Below are 19,240 nucleotides of genomic sequence, written 5' to 3'. Positions count from 1 at the left end.
TTTCTCCATCCAGGTGATCCAGTGGAACACAATAGAGGTGCTCTGGAATGGTCTCCACAGAGAGACAGCAGGTGTGGGAGGGAGGAGAGCTGCAGAGTGGCAGAAAATACAGCTTGATAATTACAGAGATGAAGAGAGAAGGGAGGTGGAAGGCGGGACAATAATGAGGAAGAAATTGAGAGTTGAGGTAAATTGCTAGGTAGATGTAGAGAGAATGAGGAGGGACGTACAGGGAATAGAAGGGTTAGCATTTGTGTGGGAATAAATGAAAGAGTGCCTGCTGCTTCGCTCTTTTTACATTCTTGGTCTCACTGTGTTCCAATCTCAAGTGCAAATTGAGGCCTGAAGAATTTATTCGAATACATAAGTGCTCTTATATGAAAGGTTAGTCACATGCTGTGCATGTACAGGAATTGATAGATGTAGTTTAAAAAGGCAATGACTTCTGTATATTTGATATATGATTTACCAATATGTGTATATAGCTGGAGGCCTACCAGTCACACTTTTCTTAATATACCTAATGTCTAAATTAATTCAGGCTAGTGAAAAACGCCACAATTAGAATCTAGCAAATGGAAATCTATTGGACTTAAACTTTTCCTGAATGACACTAGATGTCTCTCTCGCTCCACGGATAAATCTAAGCTTTTGGAGAAAAAAAACAAAAAACCTTGAAGTATATTGAAGGAGTGGAATAAGTGTTGGACAAAGGCAGAGTGACTAAGAGAGACAGGGGAGGGAGGGAGACAGAATAAATAAAGTATTGAGTTTGTGACTCTGGCAGCATCTAATGGGGTCAGGGAATAAGACACCTCCAAAATTGAGTGTCTGTGTGAAGCTGGCTTGATCAGACACGGGGCGCTGGACATACACCAACACACAGTTGCACACAATCAATCTTGGTGACAAGAAACTCAAACTGTCATGCTCACACAGACAGCCAATCCCAGTTTCAGACAAAGACAAAGTGATAAAGCATGTGTGTTCACACATTTGTCTGAACAAATGAACTGTCTTGATCTTTTTTTTCAGTCCTATCCTCTGCTCACATAATGTTCCTGATTTCTTATTAATGCAGACTAAACTGGTATTTTGCAACACATATATTTGCTATAATTGTCATTGGGGAAACGACATACAAAGTATATTGTCTCTTTTTTTTTTTACCCTGCACCACATATTACCTCTCCTTCTCCATTGTTACCCTCCTTCCATCCTTCTCATCTTATCTCCCGCCGTCTCTCACCACTTCTTTCTCTCTGTTTTCTAATCCACCTATCTATAAATCTGTCACTCCCTCCCTCCTGCAGGCCTCAGTACTACAAGTTGATAGACGAGTGTGTTGCTCAGATCGTGCTTCACAAGAATGGAGCGGACCCTGACTTCAAGTGCCGTAACCTCAGTCTCAACATTGAAGGCTTGATTGGTGAGTTGTTAGACCAGAATAGACATATGATCAAGTATTTCCTTTTCCCTCTCCAAGTGAACCCTGAGAGGCCCTTTGCCCATCAAGCAACACCCTTAAAATGTATATCATTTCTGAAGACCAAATCAACACAAAATGCACGTAGACCAAAAACATCAAACATTGTGGCGCAGTGCTTTGCAGGTCAAAACTTTCAACCATATTTCACTTTGGCGTACCTCATTCCAATCCCTGACACAAAAGCTGTGTTGCTGTTAATGTTATTATACCTGCACTATGAAATTTGACCTGAATATACTCATAATACAATTATTAAAACAATTTGGAACTATGGTTCAATGTGTAGTGGCTCCAGAACACCACAAGGTGGAGCCACAGAGGGGGGGTGTTTCACAGTTGTAGGTACGGGGTATTAAATTAACTTTTTCAAGAAAGAAAAAGCTTTATCTCAAACTAAGAAATCCCAGAGTCTGATTCACAGTATATAGTAGGTGAGATATCTTTGTCCTCCTCGCATGTTTGATCCCACAATGATAGATTGGTTAGATGGTAACTCTCGTGCACTGGTGGTGTATGTATTAGTAGAATAAAAGGGCCCAGGTACATGTGTCTGCAGGCATCTCCTTTGTTTAAAGGATAGGTTCACAATTTTTCACGTCTGTCTTAAAAACAATAGTCAGGTGCCCGTATGATCATAAAATCTGGATTTGCCAGCTTTGATCATTCCTCTCTTTCATGTCGTTTATTTAAAGATCCGCTCCTAATGCGCTTCCAAACTCGCTCTGTGCCAAAATGTTTATTTGAAGCCAATGTGAGGCTTACGCAGTTTGAGTTAATGAAATCAAGTTGAGTACCTTCCAAAGTTACTGTCTATTCAGTAGAAAGTTCCCTCTTTGTGTCACTATGCCTCCACTGCAGCTCAGCAAAACTGTGTCGGGGAAACAGAAAAAAGGGAATTCTGAAAAGACTTTGACTTTGGGAGATACTCAATTCATTTGATTAACTCCGACTGCTGGAGCCTCATATTGGCTTCAGATTAACTTTGGAATACATTTTTGCACAGAACGAGAACTGTCGAGGACTGAGAGGGTCTTTTTAATGGCCTGTACCAAAAGAGGAATGATTACAGCTTGCTAAAACAGTTTCGACTTACACATGGGCACCTGAAGATATTTTAGACAGACAGAAATTGTGAACCTGTCATCTTAGTGCCCATGGGCAAGACACAGAATCCCTACCAGTTTACCAGGGTAACACAGACTTTTCTAGCAGGATCAAGAAAGTATTATGATTGCCTCTGATCCATTTCATTTCCTGTCACCCTCTTTTATACACACACATGAAATGCTGAATTTTAGTGAAACGTGGTGCCCACTGGTTCATGTGTATGTGTACTTGATTGACAGCACTAAATGTTGACAAGGAAACACCTGCTAACTAAACCAGAGCATAATGGAGGTGCAGGCCACGTCTCAAGAGTTCAATACTCCTTTATGGCAGGTCTCCGTTGCTCACCGCAGGAGGCTCTAATTGCACTGCTTCTAAATGCGTCTACACACACACACACACACACACACACACACACACACACACACACACACACACACACACACACACACACACACAGGCTGGCTGGCTGGCCTCCTTTAAGGCTGCCAGAGTTATTATCGGTGGAAAGCAGCCCAATTCTGCCCTGCATGCATTATTTAGTGTTTTTCTTTGAACTCTGAAATTCAGCACAGTTTTTCCCTACATTCTGGCTCCCTTAGTGCTCTCTATTCGAAGTTTGTCCCATTTAGCCTAGCCACCATGACAGAAGTAACACCCCCCCCCACTCCCCTGCTCCAGTACACATCCAATATCCATGTTAACTCAAACACAAATGCACACTCTGAAATTGTATGTGGGTTGGCATATTATTGTGAAGTTCTTTCATCTGGCAAAATCTCCTCTTTCGCAAAATAGATTTCTCATTTTGCCCTGTCTTGCTTACTAGCTCATCTAGATATAAGTAATCTTGCATAGTTTTCAACTTCTTTTTCCACAAGCCATATTTTCAATGCAACTGAAGACTCCTATTCTCTTCACAATATGTAATATCGTTTTCTAGTTTTGCTTTTTTGCAGCTCTTCTATCTCTGCTATCTATCTGTTTGATCCCTCTCCTGGGCATCATGATTAGCTGTCTTTGATCCAGTGACTTTGTGGCATTCATCTTCATGCTAATTAGTTATTTTACTGCACATGCTTGGTGAGCCCCAGGGCACTGAACCACCTGTAGACCCGGCAATTATTCTGTAAAAGTACCTTGTTGGTCAGCCTGTGTCCTTCTAACCTTGTCCTCTGCCAAGCAGAACCTCAGATAATGGATTTCTTCCAGACTGTTCTATGGTCTTTCTTTTCTGAATTTAACAATTTTATAGAAATTGGTGTGAGATGTATTTCGCATAGAGGGAAATAAGTGTGCTCCCACCTCTCTCACACATGCACACAGCCAGACAAAGGTGTATGTAGTGTAGGCTTAAAAGGTAATGATGTGTAGACGCAGCATGCAACAGATGGCATCCTGTTGTAATGAGATGCCTCCACAATCTTCTCACGGATCTTGACTTTGAGTAGTGTGATAAGGAAAAAAATAGGGAGGCTGATAGGATGCTTGCTCTGTGTGTATGCATCTGTTTGTGAGTGTATGTGGGTTCCCAGCATGTGCCAGACTGAAGGGTGCGATCTCTTCACGCCCAGACGCGTGCAGGTGTGCTGTCTGAAACCCTTATCTTATCCACCACCTTTTTTTCATTTCTCTCCTTTTCCTGTCTTCTGTCCTCTGTGTGTCTGCAGACAACATGGTGGACCAGACCAAGGTAGAAACCAGCAGGGCCAAGGCTGCTGAGCTGGAAAAGAAGGTGAAATACACACATCGATTCACATTGGAAATGCACACACACACACACACACACACACACACACACACACACACACACACACACACACACACACACACACACACACACACATAACAACAGCAAGCCATACCCACAGACATATTTAGATGTCATCCCAGAAGGACACAAGCTATTACAATCATGTGGACACAAAAAGAAAATCATACACTGTAAAAGCTAACATTCCCCCCTCAAACATAGACACACTGGGATTGTAATTAAATTCTACACGAGCAGTGTTTTTCTGACATGGGATGACAAATGAGAAATAGGGAGGGACAGAGGATGACTATGAGAATGAGCATACACGTCTGACAGACAAATACTCTTACAGGCAGCACACGTGCATTCACACAAGGGTATAAATGCCTTGATTGCGGTGCGCTGCTGCCCTGATGTTTCTGTCCCAGTGACAGGATAATTGCAAAAAGGGAGCACAGACTAGCGTTCATCTGGGCACGCATAAAGACACACACTCACATGGGATCATATCCAAGGAACACCAGTACATCCACACAAGCACACATTAAATAAACACACTTGGATTCTTTTCCGTTGACCACACATGGACACCATAGTGCTAGTTGTCTATGACGAGGTAATTGCAGGCAGTCTCTTTGGCAGGAATTAGGGATGAGGCTGTCAGGACGCTGACAGTGAGAGTAACGGATCTGCTGTCAGCAAATTAAACAGCCTTGTGTGTGTGTGTGTGTGTGTGTGTGTGTGTGTGTGTGTGTGTGTGTGTGTGTGTGTGTGTGTGTGTGTGTGTGTGTGTGTGTGTGTGTGTGTGTGTGTGTGTGTGTGTGTGTGTTGTGTTCATGTAGTCATCTGTTGGAACGCTCTTATCCTCTTTGTCAAGTGTCCTAGGAGGAAAATCCTTGAAAGTGTATGAAAGTGAGAACATTAGGTTTGGGGTAAAATGTTTCTCTTTCTGTTTTTAATGCAGGTGAAGGTTTTAAAATGGAAGTGAGAAGTGAGCTCATACAAGTGCACTGAAGCATCCTAACTCAATAATTGACACTAATTTGCAGTGTAAATTATACGATAAAACTGAAAGCACTAGACTGTAGGAAAGTGCTTCTACCGGTCTTTGAGATACGAAAACTGCTGTAGTTTCAAGAGGGAGACTAAAAGCTTGTGCATACAAACACGCTCTGTTCCCATAATTCATTGGAGTACCTTGGTGTTTTGATAGCTTCAGGGTTGGTATTTATGCAGAGTATTTCTTTTTTTACTGCTCTTCAATCATCCTTCAAATAACGCATTATTTTTGTGAAATGATTAAGCCTCTGCTCGCTCAACCTTAATCCTGTAGTAGTGCCCCTTCTGAATTGCAACAACACTGTATCCATTCTTTGTTTATTTTCTACAGCCTTTATTTTATAACGAGTATCTTTGCAGTCCTGGTGCCAATGGGGACCTTTTGTTAGTGCCTGAGTTAAATCTGAGAAAAGATTGTTCACAGCCCTCAATACAATGCTTCTTAAAGTTGACCACTACACACAAAAATTGTAAATCCCCTAAAAAGTCTACCTATTCCACTACGGGAACCCTAACTGAGTCTGTCTCCCTCTATGACCCTTCACATGTGCATTAGCTGGATGCCGAGTTGACAGCACGCCACGAGTTGCAGGTGGAGCTGAAGAAACTGGAGGGCGACTATGAGCAGAAGCTGCAGGACTTGAGCCAAGAGAAGGAACAGCTGTCCACTTCTAAGCTGGATCAAGAAAAGGAGAACCAGGGACTACAACAAGAGCTCACCACTCTGCAACAGCAGGTACACACAAACACATACACCCACCAACCTGTCCATGTGGGGCTCAATGCCTTTTTAATTCAACTAACTCAAAATCTAAATAGAAGCTGTTTTATATTATTTTGGTCTGGGGTTTTAAGTCAATATGCTAAATGTGACAACTTCACTCGATACGTTTAACTCAGTGAATTAATCTTAAAGGGATGGGTAGTTCGGATCTATTAAGGATGGTAGAGTAGGTTATACACAGACTATGGATAAGTACCTCATCCCCCATGAAATAAAATAAAAAGTTGAACCCAGTATGACACTTCCAGGAATCTTTGTGGCAAATTTACCAGCTCAAACTGATTTCATACAGAACCTCCATCATTGCTTGATGCCGACGTCAATAGAAAAGAACCAGAACGTTAGGACAGAATCAATAAAGCTTGAGTCAGATAATTTAATCAGTCTTGTCTTGTCTTGTCTTGTTTAATTTCCCGGAAACACATACAGACAAAAAAAAACCCAGAAACTTCTGCTAAAGCTGCAAGAAGTAAAATATATTTTGAGGCTTAGATATATACAATATTGCAGAAGTCTACGCACCAAAATGTTGTCCAACATGCACCATGCACACCCACACAAACACAGAAGCCCCATGGCCTTAAATGATTTAGCCAACTGCTTGAAAAAAGGAGAAAAAAACAACCCTAAAAGGATATTGTGGGTGTGTGAGTATGTACGTGTGTGTTTGTGCCTGTGTTTGTACACTCATACAGTAGGGTGGCAAAGATGAGGATTGTTTAGCTGTCAGTGTCCTGCTGCCACACCAGCTGGACTTTGCCTCACAGTGACACCCAAACTAACAAACACACCAAGTGACCCAGAACAGTCTGCCTCTGTGAATGTGTGCTCATAACCACATGAAGATGTTCCTCTGTGGGTGTTTGTTTGTTTGTGTGTGTGTGTGTGTCTGTCTGTCTGTCAGTAAGAGAACTACATAGCTTCCAAAATGAGCTTCATCCAAAATGGCTGATGCCAGCAGAGTCATCGTCCCACCACGCGAAAGCCCAAACACACGCATATGCACACACACAGTTGTCCAACGCGTCAACAGCATCGCCATCCAGGCATCAGACAAGCTTCCATACTAAGATGGCTCACTTTCTCATTGTTTGAGGCACTGCCCATCGAAGATTTCTTCACATGTAGAGATCCCTCGCTGTTCTTCCGTGTGTTGCTGTGCCCAACTCTTCATCTGCTGCCTCACTAAGAAAGCTTGCCTCAGAGGCCCCTTCATGTCCATTACTCTCTCCTTTTCAAAGTCCGAGGAAACGTCACAAACAATTTGTTACGCGGCACACAGACACTCTCTCACATGCACACCGTTTGACTTTTTACACACCTTAGAAGAACACATACAGTTAATCAATTTCTAAACGTTTTAAATCTCGTATAGTATAATCCCATTCAAAGCGCAGTCCTCTTTCATAGACCAGTATCAGCAGGCTGACTTAAATGACTTGGACACTTCTTTTAAAGAATTGGCGCCTCACTGATATAAATACTGAGATTAGTATTGCAGTGTTGAATAGAATAAAAAAATTGATTTCACCCTCACGTCTAATTTAGAAGTTTGTCCTCATCTTTAAAAGTTTTTTCTTTTGAATTCCTCTGTGGACTTAATTCCCCCCTGTTATGTTTTTCTCTCTGGGCCTTGTCTTCTATTCTCTCCCCGTCTCTCCCAAACTCAATCCTGCCCCGGCTTTAATCCACTTCTTTGTTGCTCTTTTCTCTCTTTTGTTCTGCTTTTTTATTCCCTTAAATCTAATCACTCAGTTGGCATGGCTATTTATTGTAAATGGTCGAAATTGCTAAAGCTATATAAAAGGAATGCCAATTCAAGGAACAAAAGATAAACTGTATAGAGTCAAGTCGTGCTAATATGATAAATTACTGTCTGCGTGGTGAAGATTTACAGTAGTAGGTGGAGGAGTATTTTAATCAATATTTATGATGACATACTTCATCCTTATTTCCCTGCAGATCGAGAAGCTGTCTAAAGATCTGGAAGAGGCCAAGACCAAAGTCATCACAGTGACTGTTCCTGTGCCTCCACCTGCCCCACCTCTCCCTGGCCAAAATGCGGGAATACCCCCTCCACCTCCTCTCCCACCTACCCCAGGCCATGCATGCATTTTTAGTCCTCCACCTCCTCCTCCTTTACCGGGTCAAGCCGGTATTCCTCCTCCGCCTCCCCCACCTCCTTTACCAGGCATGCCGGGACCTCCACCACCCCCGCCCCTCCCTGGCATGTCAGGACCGCCACCCCCACCACCCTTACCTGGGATGGGACCTCCACCGCCACCACCAATGCCTGGGTTTCCCGGTTGCCCTCCGCCACCACCGGGCCCAGGCGTGCCTCCACCTCCAGGATTTGGCATGGGGGGCTGGGGTCCCCCTGCACCACCCTCACTGCCTTATGGGCTCCAGCCTAAGAAGGACTACAAGCCTGAAGTCCAGCTGAAGAGAGCCAACTGGAGCAAGGTTGGTCCTGAGATAGATGGTTCAATGTATAATCAGTTATCAATCACTTATCTGGAGATGTAAAAATATTGTGGAAAAAACGAAATGTGCAATTTGCCGATTCACATCCATGTTCTACATTCTTTGATTCAAACATCCAGCGTTGATGATGCGCCTGTCAGCTCGTATGTATCATTCTGTATTTCAGCTCCTCTTAAAACAGGAAGGGATTTCTTATTTTAAATAATTCTAATGAAATTTAAAGCTTGTATGTATTTTACTGTGCTAAGTTTTACAGTACAATTTGAAATGGCTCAGGGAGTTCTTTATTGTGCGCAACAGTGTGAGAGCAATGGAGCTTTAATAGGGAGATTCTGACCTAAAGTGACTTTCATGCATACGTGTGTCTCATGACTATGTGCTTCATGTTCTTCTCCACCCTCTCATCTGGGATGGTTAAAACATCAAAACGGCCCTCTGTCTTTCTTTAGCCTAAAGCTACTGTTTAATGGCTTCAGCAGACTTCATCAGCATTTAGCCTCTCTCTCTCTCTCTCTCTCTCTCTCTCTCTCTCTCTCTCTCTCTCTCTCTCTCTCTCTCTCTCTCTCTCTCTCTCTCCCGGGCTGGTGAGAGTGTTTGACGAGGATGTCACAGAAATTGCTTTTTAATAAGCCTTCTTCTTTTAACTGCGCCACTGAAAGATAATTAAATTGCTGCTAGAAAGGACAGTATTCTTTTGTAATTTAAATTAACTTTTTCTTTTTTTCCTGGCTTGGTCTCATCCTCTTTTTTTTTTGAGTACTCTCTGGCTAGTCTTTCTTGCTCCTTCAGCTCATCCCCATATCACATTTCCTTTCCCTACTCTCCTTCTTTTCCATCCTCCGCCCCCATCCCTGAGGCTTTGTCCGTAATGAAAGGACTGATATCTGTAAATTTACTACCACTGCTTTCTCTCTCGCTCTCTGTGTTTCACTTTCTCTCTTTCTCTTTCTCTTTAATGAGAGCATTCAGAAAGTGGAGGGAAATCATACCAAGTAAATTTTTGACTTGTGACCATTAGAGACAAAGAGAGAGCGAGCAACACCAAGACAAAGGCAGGGATACAGAGAGAGCACCCCGAGTGAGGGTGAAGAAATGATGGGGCTAGAAAAAAGCCGAATCGTCTGTATGTCTTTTGCTTTTCTGTGTGTGAAGCTCTGGATCCTTTGTTGTAGAGACCGTGTGCAAAGATTAGAGAAAATAGCTACCCGTTTCCTTCTCTTTCTTTCCTCTTTGTGCTTTCCTTCTTTCCTTCCCCCCCCCCTTACTATCATACTTCTGCCTTTTCCTTTTACAGCCAGGCTGTTTCGTTTGTTCTGCCGACTTCTTTATCTGCTCATTTCATTGTTTGCCAGGTGCACCGATGACCATTTGGGGAAAATTGAGTCAATTTGATGATATGGTCCTCTAACAGATACAATACATCTCTATCTCTCTCTCTCTCTCTCTCCTTCATTTTTTATCTCCCTGTCTCCCTCTTTCTCTCTCTGCACATACTGCCGTTTCTCTCCCTTAGATCGGACCCGAGGAGCTCTGTGAGAAAAGTTTCTGGACGCTGGCAAAAGAGGAGAAATTTGAAAACAATGAGCTCTTTGCCAAACTCACCTTGGCCTTCTCCTCACAGACAAAGAGTGAGTGTGTGGCTTGTGTGTTTTTTTTTTTTTTTTTTTTTTTTTTTTTTTTACTACAACTACCATCATGTTGTGTTTCACAATAATGAGCCATGTCTTTCTCTGTTTCTCACCTCTCCCACACCCCCCCCACCCGTTTTCTCCCCAATTCCATGTCTATTTCAATCTTCCTACTTCCATCAGCCACTAAAGGTAAGAATATCACGCATCCACATCCATTAAGTTTTTTTTTTTTCACACATCCTCTTCAGCCTTTCTCAACCTTCCCTTCCTCTACTTGGAGGACACGCTGCACATTTACATTATTCAGTAGCACTGTGTCAAAACAGCTTCTCAGACAAGTTTATGAATAAACCAGCCACACCTGTGTTTGTGTATGTGTTCATCTTCTCAACGTGCCCGGGACTTGTTGTGCGGAGACAGAGCACCGGGTGAGATGAATTGGGACTTGGGGACAGAGGGAGAGATGGACAAAGAGAGAAGGGTGGAGGGAGGGATAAGGAGAAGGTCACTGATGTCCTTTGACTAGCCACCTGCTGTCCTGGCACAAAGCGCTGACACATGGGCGTACGCTCGCACACGCACACCTGTCCACTCCTATCACCTTGTCCCGGTGTCACTGAGCCTTCTGCTCTAACTCCTCCATATTCATATCATAACCAGGACACCAGGAAACACAGACTGTGTGTGTGTGTGTGTGTGTGTGTGTGTGTGTGTGTGTGTGTGTGTGTGTGTGTGTGTGTGTGTGTGTGTGTGTGTGTGTGTGTGTGTGTGTGTGTGTGTGTGTGTGTGTGTGTGTGTGTGTGTGTGTGTGTGATTCTATCTGACCTTCAGATTCAGTCTCGGTACACATATACACACCGACTCTTGCTCATGTCATACACATAAACAGAAGTGCACATGCACACACGGCTGAAGCTAGCTGTTGATGTCAGTTAAATGTCAGTGTTGGCAGCTGTCCCATCTACATTCACCTGCATGGCAAGTCCTAACGTCCGCCTGTCACTCTTTGATTTGACCCCTCCACCCCTTGGCTCGTGCACCCACCGCTCCACTTTTTATTGGCTGAGACAGCCGCTCATTCCGGTTGATGTCTAATAACCTTTTCTGAGAGCTGACTATAAAGACACCGTGGCCTTTTCATAGCCCCACACCTGTCTGTATCTCTGCCTGTGTAGAAGTTCTCTCTCTCTCTCTCTCTCTCTCTCTCTCTCTGTGTGTCTGTGTGTGTGTGTGTGTGTGTGTGTGTGTGTGTGTGTGTGTGTGTGTGTGTGTGTGTGTGTGTGTGTGTGTGTGTGTGAGAAAGTGTGACCTGGTCCAGTGTGTTTATTAACCTTGAAGTGTTGTTGATTTCCTTCGTGTTTCTTGAATCTGTTGAAGTTTGGATGAATAAGATATTTTTTCAAAACAGGATTGGGTTTTCATTGAGCTGTTGTGTAAGCATCTTATTTATTTTGTGAGTGTGCATGTGAGGTTTAATCCTCACCGTGTCCGTGTTGTGTGTCAGTGGCTGTGCATGCATGCGTGCCCAATAAGCATCCAGCTCTGGTTATGCAGATTGACCCTTCACCTCTTGTCCTTCCCTCTCTTGCTTAACCACACCGCTCAAGGCGTATTTCATTCCTACTGACCTCCTCATCCTTCACCTAATCCCTCATTTCTGGAAGCCCGGCTTCACTCTTCCTCATCTTCCCTTTTCCTCCTCCTCCTCCTCTTGCGTCTCCTATTCCTCGTTACCCAGTGTACAGACAACACATCGAGCCACCGCTGACCCTTCCTGACCTTTCTTCCTCCTCTCTATCAGCTGCCTAGCAGTGCTGCTGGGGTTGCGCGCGCGCAACACACACACACACACACACACACACACACACACACACACACACACACACACACACACACACACACACACAATAGAGATGTGTCGGTGGGGGGAGTGTGCTCAGGGCAAGGTCAGGGGTGTTGACCTCTGAGGCTCGGTAGAAGAGAATAGAGCTGATGGTGGGAGACACGCCCTCTGGCTTCACAGGGCTCTCATGAACACGAATTCCACACTTTGACACACTAACAACAGTCTTCATATATTTCATAGTTTGCTGTTTATATTTGAAGTTATTTCCATTTTCAGTGTTTATTTCTCCAGCTATGTATCTCGATCTGTTCTCTCTCATTGAAAACAGGTTCAATTGATGTAACATCATTTTCCTTCCGTGTGTTTATGCATGTGTAAATAATCTGTAAGCATCTGCAACAAATATATCATAGATCATTTTTTTTGATTTTTTTTCCTAAACTCTGTGTTGTTTGGTTAGTTTCTTGTTTGATTTTTTTTAAATGTAGTAGCTTCGCATATACTCACAGACATCTTTCTGCCCATTAAAATCATATTTCAGCATTGGGCCTACTTGACAACATGTTTTCAACAATGGTTCTGAGGTCAGGCAAGAGTACATGTCCAGACTACCATTTGAGAAAAGCTTCGCCTAACTTGGATCTTTTCAAGTCGAGCCTTCTTCACTTCAAGGTTTTTCTTGCCACTGTTAGTAGTGCTGTACTGCTTAACATCCTATTCTCCTGGATCGGAATGGAAAAAAAATGAGCAGTCAACTTGGGGAATGAGAGGTTTTTATATATATTGTCAGTCATACATTTAGTTGGTTTTGGCTTATTGAGGATGCAAACTACCAGCGTTTCCCCAAAGTGCACCACCTCCGGGGGCTATTCGGGCATATTCTTTTAGATTTTTACACTATAGATCTGTACAGCCTAATGTCGATGATACAGCTTGGTATTCACAATCATTTTTATTGACGTAACCAGCCAAATTCCAGAGCAACATTCTACTGGAGAGTTCTAAGTAGACGTGTGGAAAAGACTGCTATGATTTTTTTGCCCCATTGTTGGGCTTTGCGAGTTAAGGGCTTATAATCAGAGACCTGATATGACTATTTGCAATTGTAAACAGCCCAGTTGTTTGGATGAGCGAGCATGTGCGGCTGTAAAGCGGTTAGTGTAGTATGTGAGGTTTCAGACGGCAAGCTTATCCCCACATTCTCCCCTAAGCTACTGGTTCTCCATTCCTCACTTTGAAGTGCTTGTGTCTGTTTTTCTGCTTTTTTAGTATTTGTTTTTCTTCTCTCTTTCTTTTAATATTAGTAATAATAGTAATAATAACGGGTGAACAGGCTCAAAACACGGATCGTTTTCATGGCGATACCCATTGGAAAGTATAAGACAGTGACAGGGCTAGAATTCATACTGTTCATCTAATATATGTAGATATCCTGAACGGTCCTTTCCTCACTTTTTTTCAGACTTGGTTTGATAGCAGGTGCCGTTTGAAGTCGGCACCTCAGATAGCCCAATTAGCAAAAGAATGAGAGAGGGAGATAGGGAGAGAGCCGGAGGAGGAGGTGGTGGTGGGTGAAAAAGAAAAAAGAAGAGTGAGCAGAGGGAAAGGCTGGGCTAGGGGGAACGTTAGTGATTAATTTGATTCGGGAGAGAAAAGAAGAGAAAAGGGCCAGGAGCATATATTATTATTAATCCTCATAATGTGAGGATCATTTTCATATCCCAATGCTCAAGCCTTTACGCCCTTCCCTCGTCTGTGTCTCAGTCTCTCTGGCGCTGTTGTAATACGCCAACCTCATTTTTATTTTCCAGTGGAGATCCCCCCCACTCCCACCCAAAGGAGTCACTTTGGGATGCCATCAATTGTATATCGCTGCATAACCCACCTACACATGCAACAGCACCTTCCTGTATCACATTCGCTTTCTACGAAATACAGATTTATTTACAGACGAACGCGTCTTTGTCAGTGCAAAGGGTGGCTGTGTGTGTGTGTGTGTGTGTGTGTGTGTGTGTGTGTGTGTGTGTGTGTGTGTGTGTGTGTGTGTGTGTGTGTGTGTGTGTGTGTGTGTGTGTGTGTGTGTGTGTGTGTGTGTGTGTGTGTGTGTGTGTGTGTGTGTGTGTGTGTGAGAGTGTGGGTGGGTGAGCGAGCTCAACCACATTTACAAACCAATTATAATAAGCCTTTTGATCTGCCTGTGTTCTGAAGAAATCAATTTCCTTCTCCGTAGGTATATATGTGTGTGTGTGTGTGTGTTGCTGAGTTTGCTCTTAGGTCTGCTCTGTTCACTTTTCACCTTTAATGAGCCACCAATCAGCAAGAAAGTATGTGTGCTTGCTCATGCTTGCCTGGGGCCTCTCTCAGGTTGTAGACCAATCAGTTAAAGGGATGAGATATATGTCATATATGTATATATTAGCCGTTAACACCAAGAGGCGTGGAGAAATATGGCGCAGTGTAGTTGATTAGGCCATTACATCTTCTGCTGAACAAAGTTCACGACACTTGTTGACTTGTTTTTCTTACAGTGCACTGGCTCAAGGTCATTGTCAGCCCAAAGGAAAATTTCCATGCTACCGAAATAACTTATGCAAACATAAAAAAGTCGCTGTTTTAATTTTTACATTACAGCAGACTGATTGCAGGGCTGTTACAAAAAAAAATGTCATCTGTGTAATATATTGATTTACCTTTAGTCTTCTATAAGTCATAGTTCATAGACAATACATCTTGTGGAAAAAAATAATGCAGTCTAGTGTCTCTTCTGTTTTTATACCTGATGGCCGTGCTGTCACTGCTCCACATCTGACAGGTCTGATAAATTACTTGCAAGTTTTCGATGAAAATGACCACAGGTGAGAAAGGGGGAGACTCTCCTTTTTACTTCAATGCTCTCCTTTCTTGCCTCCCTCCATCTCCTCCTCCTCCTCCTCCATCACAGCTTCATAATCCCCACACAGCCTACATCCAGAAGATGTTTGTTTTCCACTGTTGGATCCCCTCTAGGTCACAGCCAAGAAGTGTGTGTGTGTGTGTGTGTGTGTGTGTGTGTGTGTGTGTGTGTGTGTGTGTGTGTGTGTGTGTGTGTGTGTGTGTGTGTGTGTGTGTGTGTGTGTGTGTGTGTGTGTGTGTGTGTGTGTGTGTGTGTGTGTGTGTGTGTGTGTGTGTAATTAGGGAGAGTTCTTAGATAACAGTTTATGGGATGTGTAGACTCGGAGCTGCAGTCTCCTGAGACTGTTTAGAATATGTACTAATAAAGCACTTAGATGACTAAATGAGGAATGGGCACACTTTATTAAGCCATGAGAGTGTTTGTTTGTGCCTGCTTGTGCGGTTGTGCTAAATTAGTATTGGCTTTGAAAAGCTTGTGCGTAATGTGTTTTAAGTTCCTCTGTGAGTGTGTGTGTGTATTTCTCTGTATATGTTTGTACTTGTGTAGCGCACAGAAGCAGGCATTGTTAATAAATCATGCAGTGGTCAGGCCGGGTCTGTAGAAAGAGAAGCAGGTTAATGCAAGGGTCACTAATGCTGTAGAACGAGCTGGGGAAAATACCATAGTATTCTTTCCTTCTGTTCTCTCTTATTTATTCCAATTCTGGATGCAGCCATTTCTACGCCCCCCCCAAACACGCACACCTTTCTGCCAACAAATGACCAGACAATTGTATAACTACTGGTCTGTGCTCAGTGGTTTCCGTGAGAGACTTAAATGGAAACAGCCCGTATATAGACGAGCGTTTCAATATGCAGGTAAAACCTGTAAATGAATGATTTGATGTTTCCAGGTTGTGTTGTGTGCACGTTTATGTGTACCAGCGCTTAAGTTGAAATCCCAACTATACCTCTTAAGCCCTTAACGGCAGCGTTGCATTAGGTTGGCTCTGCTCGCCCTCTAAGCCTCGCTGTGTATTATCGGTGCGGCAATAGCAAGCGTTCCCTCATTCACCATCTCTTTATGGTTGAGGAACAGCCGCAAAACGCCGCTCATTCATCAGGCCTTATCAGGTTCAAACACATCTGTGTGTGCTCAAATTGGCTCTCATTGCCAAATGCAACAGCTCTCTCACACGCACAAGCAGAATCATACACATGTAAGCGCACTCACACACGCACACACACACACACTCGTACATGCTTTTGTCCCACTCATTCTCTTCATTCCATCCCTCACTCTATCCCTCCCTCGTTATATCTCTCTCCTCTGTTTTACATGCAAATGAGCTAAGTGTACTTATACCGGAGCATTACCGCTGTGTGTGCCTAATCTCCTTGCTGCCTTTTCTCTTTCCTGGAGATTATCCTGTTTTTAAACGGAATAGGCTTTCTTCGCTTCACTCGGCTCCTCTCCCAACCAACCAACCAGCCAGCCAGTCGGTCAGCCAGCCAGCCAGCCAGCGTTCCAATGTCTCATCCTAACACCATTACCATTTCAATGTTCCCAGTGATATGACAGCTGTGCAGTGACTGAGAGAGCCTCCGTGTGTGTTTGTGTGTATGTGTGTGTGTATGTGCTTGTGTGTATTTTTGTCATCTTTGTGAGTGTGTTTCTTTAATTGAGGGATTGGCTAAAAAAACTCAAAAGCTTGTTACAGATGCTAAGTATCCCCAGTGTTTGTGATTCTGTCTCTTTTCACCGAGGCCAAGAAGGAAAAAAAAAAAATCTGAACAGAGAGATATGTATGCACACCTACACTCTTCCACCCACTCTTCCTTCCTGCTTTGCTCCTCTTGGTAACAGCTGCATACACTTTTTCCTCCCCCGTCCTGTATTTCCTATATATGTATGCTTTTTGTGTGTGTGTGTGTGCGTGTGCGTGTGCGCGTGTGTGTGTGTGTGCGGACTTGCATGTGTGCAAACCTGCATCTCTTTGGTGTCAAACTGTTTGTGAAGGTAGAGGTGCTTTAATTTTCATATTGCTGGGTCGGGGAAGAGAAGTCATACGGGGGCTGAGTCTATGATTAGAAAGCATGTTAATCACGAGAAAGATAGATAAAGAGATGAGAAGAGGGAGTCAAAGTGCGGTGCAGCTAAAAGTGCAGATTGACTGTGGATGGCGGCGCTTCCCCGCCTCAGCGACTCCCTCTGTTTATTTTTTGCAATATTAGCTACCTTTCCCCGAGGGCAGTGACACACACAACGACACACGCAAGAGGCTTAGCCCACTTTGATGTCACTGATAGCATATATTAAAAACTGGAGCGGTAAAGAGCAACAACTTCAAAGATGGAGTTGACAAGATAGAAGCATTAACCCCCATCCTCTTTCCTCCTCTTCTTTTTCTTCTTCTTCTCTCTCCCGATTTCCTCATCTCTCTTCTCTTATCTCTGCCCGATAAAGGGGTTCTTACGAAAAGAGACAATAAACGAGGGATGGAACCAGAAAAATGACGCAAGACTGGTGGGGGGTGAAGATAAAGCGAGCTGTAAAATGAGAAAAGGCAAGATAGATGGCAGCAACAGAGGCATTTGAAAGTGTCCTTTAAAGTCCAAAGCCCCTATCTCAGTAGAATTGTTTAACAGTAGCCTTGAGCTGCTGCTGATGCCGTGTTAGCTAGCTTGTGAGTTATTAGGCTGCTATTAGACTATCTTCCCCATTAAGCTGATGGCTCAGACCATGTCTTCAGGGTTCTCACAGAATCACACATATTAAAACTATCAATTTCACCCAAACTTTGCACACACTTGTTCCAACTTTGTTAATATACGCATAATCTTGTTTATCTTGGTGTGTGTGTGCACACACTTTGTGCTTGGCTTGTGTGTGTGTGTGTGTGTGTGTGTGTGTGTGTGTGTGTGTGTGTGTGTGTGTGTGTGTGTGTGTGTGTGTGTGTGTGTGTGTGTGTGTGTGTGTGTGTGTGTGTGTGTGTGTGTGTGTGTGTGTGTGGTAACCTGCACAGCTTTTATTGCCGCTGGTTTGAAATGTGCCCCTGGCTGTGGAGGATGTGTGTTATGTGTATAACCCAGTGGCATTTACACCGACACCGGTGGTATTTACAAGGCTTGGTGGACCGGGCCATGCTCCACTTTCTGACCTTAATTTGCGAACAGTAACCGTGTGACAGAGTGTGTGGACTAAAATGTATGTGTTGATGTGTCATGGATGTGTAGGCACAATAACTTTAGACTCCTATGCATAGTTTATGTGAGTACAACAATGCCGTGTGGGTGTGTATGTTGCTTGGTCAATTACAGTTGGTTTTCTCCTATGTCTTCGTGCTCATAGCTACCTGTTTGTGTGTGTGTGTGTGTGTGTGTGTGTGTGTGTGTGTTTGTTTGCATGTCGTAGCCCTTGGTCTATTACTCAGTATCTGCATGGGTCGTGTTCTGTGAGACGTGAGTTCTGCTTCGCCCTGCAGGCACCTTCATTTTTCACCATGCTGTGTACTGCACTGCATGAAAGTGTACTCTCTCTCTCTCTCTCTCTCCCTCTACGACCCCCCCCCCCCCTCCCTCACCACACATACACACACGCGCCTAATCAAAGCAAGGAGCTCTCTAGATTAGCACTTGAGAAACTCCCTAAAGACATTCCTTCATTTTGACCATTTTCAGGTACTCTCTTTCCTCCCCGCACCTCCTCCCTCCAAGCTTTGAATTTTTAACCTCCCCACTGAATAAGAGATGTGGCGATCCTCGTGGGGAAAGGAAAGTTGGAGGGAGGGAGGGCAAGAAATGAAGGGAGGGAGAAGGCTGGGGGAGGCAGAAGGGAAAAGGTTGTCCCTAAACATGCTTTCACATTTATCCCCTAAAAACTCCACTCTGTATGTTCAATAATGCATGCCCATCACTCACTCCCCCCCCATCTCATCCCCCCCCCCCTTCATCTCCTTCATCTTCCTCTCGTTGGTTCCCCAAGCGCTCATCACTCCACCCAGCAGATTAACTGCAGGGTGAAACTGAGACTAGCAAAGCAGGGTGATGGTAGCGGGGCATCAGGGACTAACAGTAGAAGAAAGCGAGGGAGAAAGCAGATGAGTAATTTGTCATCGTGTGAATGGAGGAACTGCTTTAAGTATTGATCTGAGTGAGGGGGCTTTGAAGTTGTACCATCTCAGATGGGCCGTGGAGCTTGACTGGGCCTGGA

At 43.8% G+C, this 19,240-nt stretch overlaps 1 protein-coding gene across 1 annotated transcript in view; it reads left to right on the top strand.

Annotated features, from left to right (window-relative positions):
- Positions 1-19,240, top strand: part of LOC129090571 (protein diaphanous homolog 1-like) — a 91,467-nt gene that overhangs the window by 27,831 nt on the left and 44,396 nt on the right. The window contains exons 13-18 of the mRNA XM_054598214.1: positions 1,314-1,429; positions 4,267-4,331; positions 5,968-6,147; positions 8,158-8,658; positions 10,193-10,307; positions 10,491-10,529. Coding sequence (XP_054454189.1) covers positions 1,314-1,429; positions 4,267-4,331; positions 5,968-6,147; positions 8,158-8,658; positions 10,193-10,307; positions 10,491-10,529 — 1,016 coding nt within the window. The remainder of the gene's footprint in view (positions 1-1,313; positions 1,430-4,266; positions 4,332-5,967; positions 6,148-8,157; positions 8,659-10,192; positions 10,308-10,490; positions 10,530-19,240) is intronic.

The sequence above is a fragment of the Anoplopoma fimbria genome, chromosome 4, assembly GCF_027596085.1.
Source record: "Anoplopoma fimbria isolate UVic2021 breed Golden Eagle Sablefish chromosome 4, Afim_UVic_2022, whole genome shotgun sequence".
NCBI classification, from domain to species: Eukaryota; Metazoa; Chordata; class Actinopteri; order Perciformes; family Anoplopomatidae; genus Anoplopoma; species Anoplopoma fimbria.
This window is presented reverse-complemented; position numbering and strand designations above follow the sequence as displayed.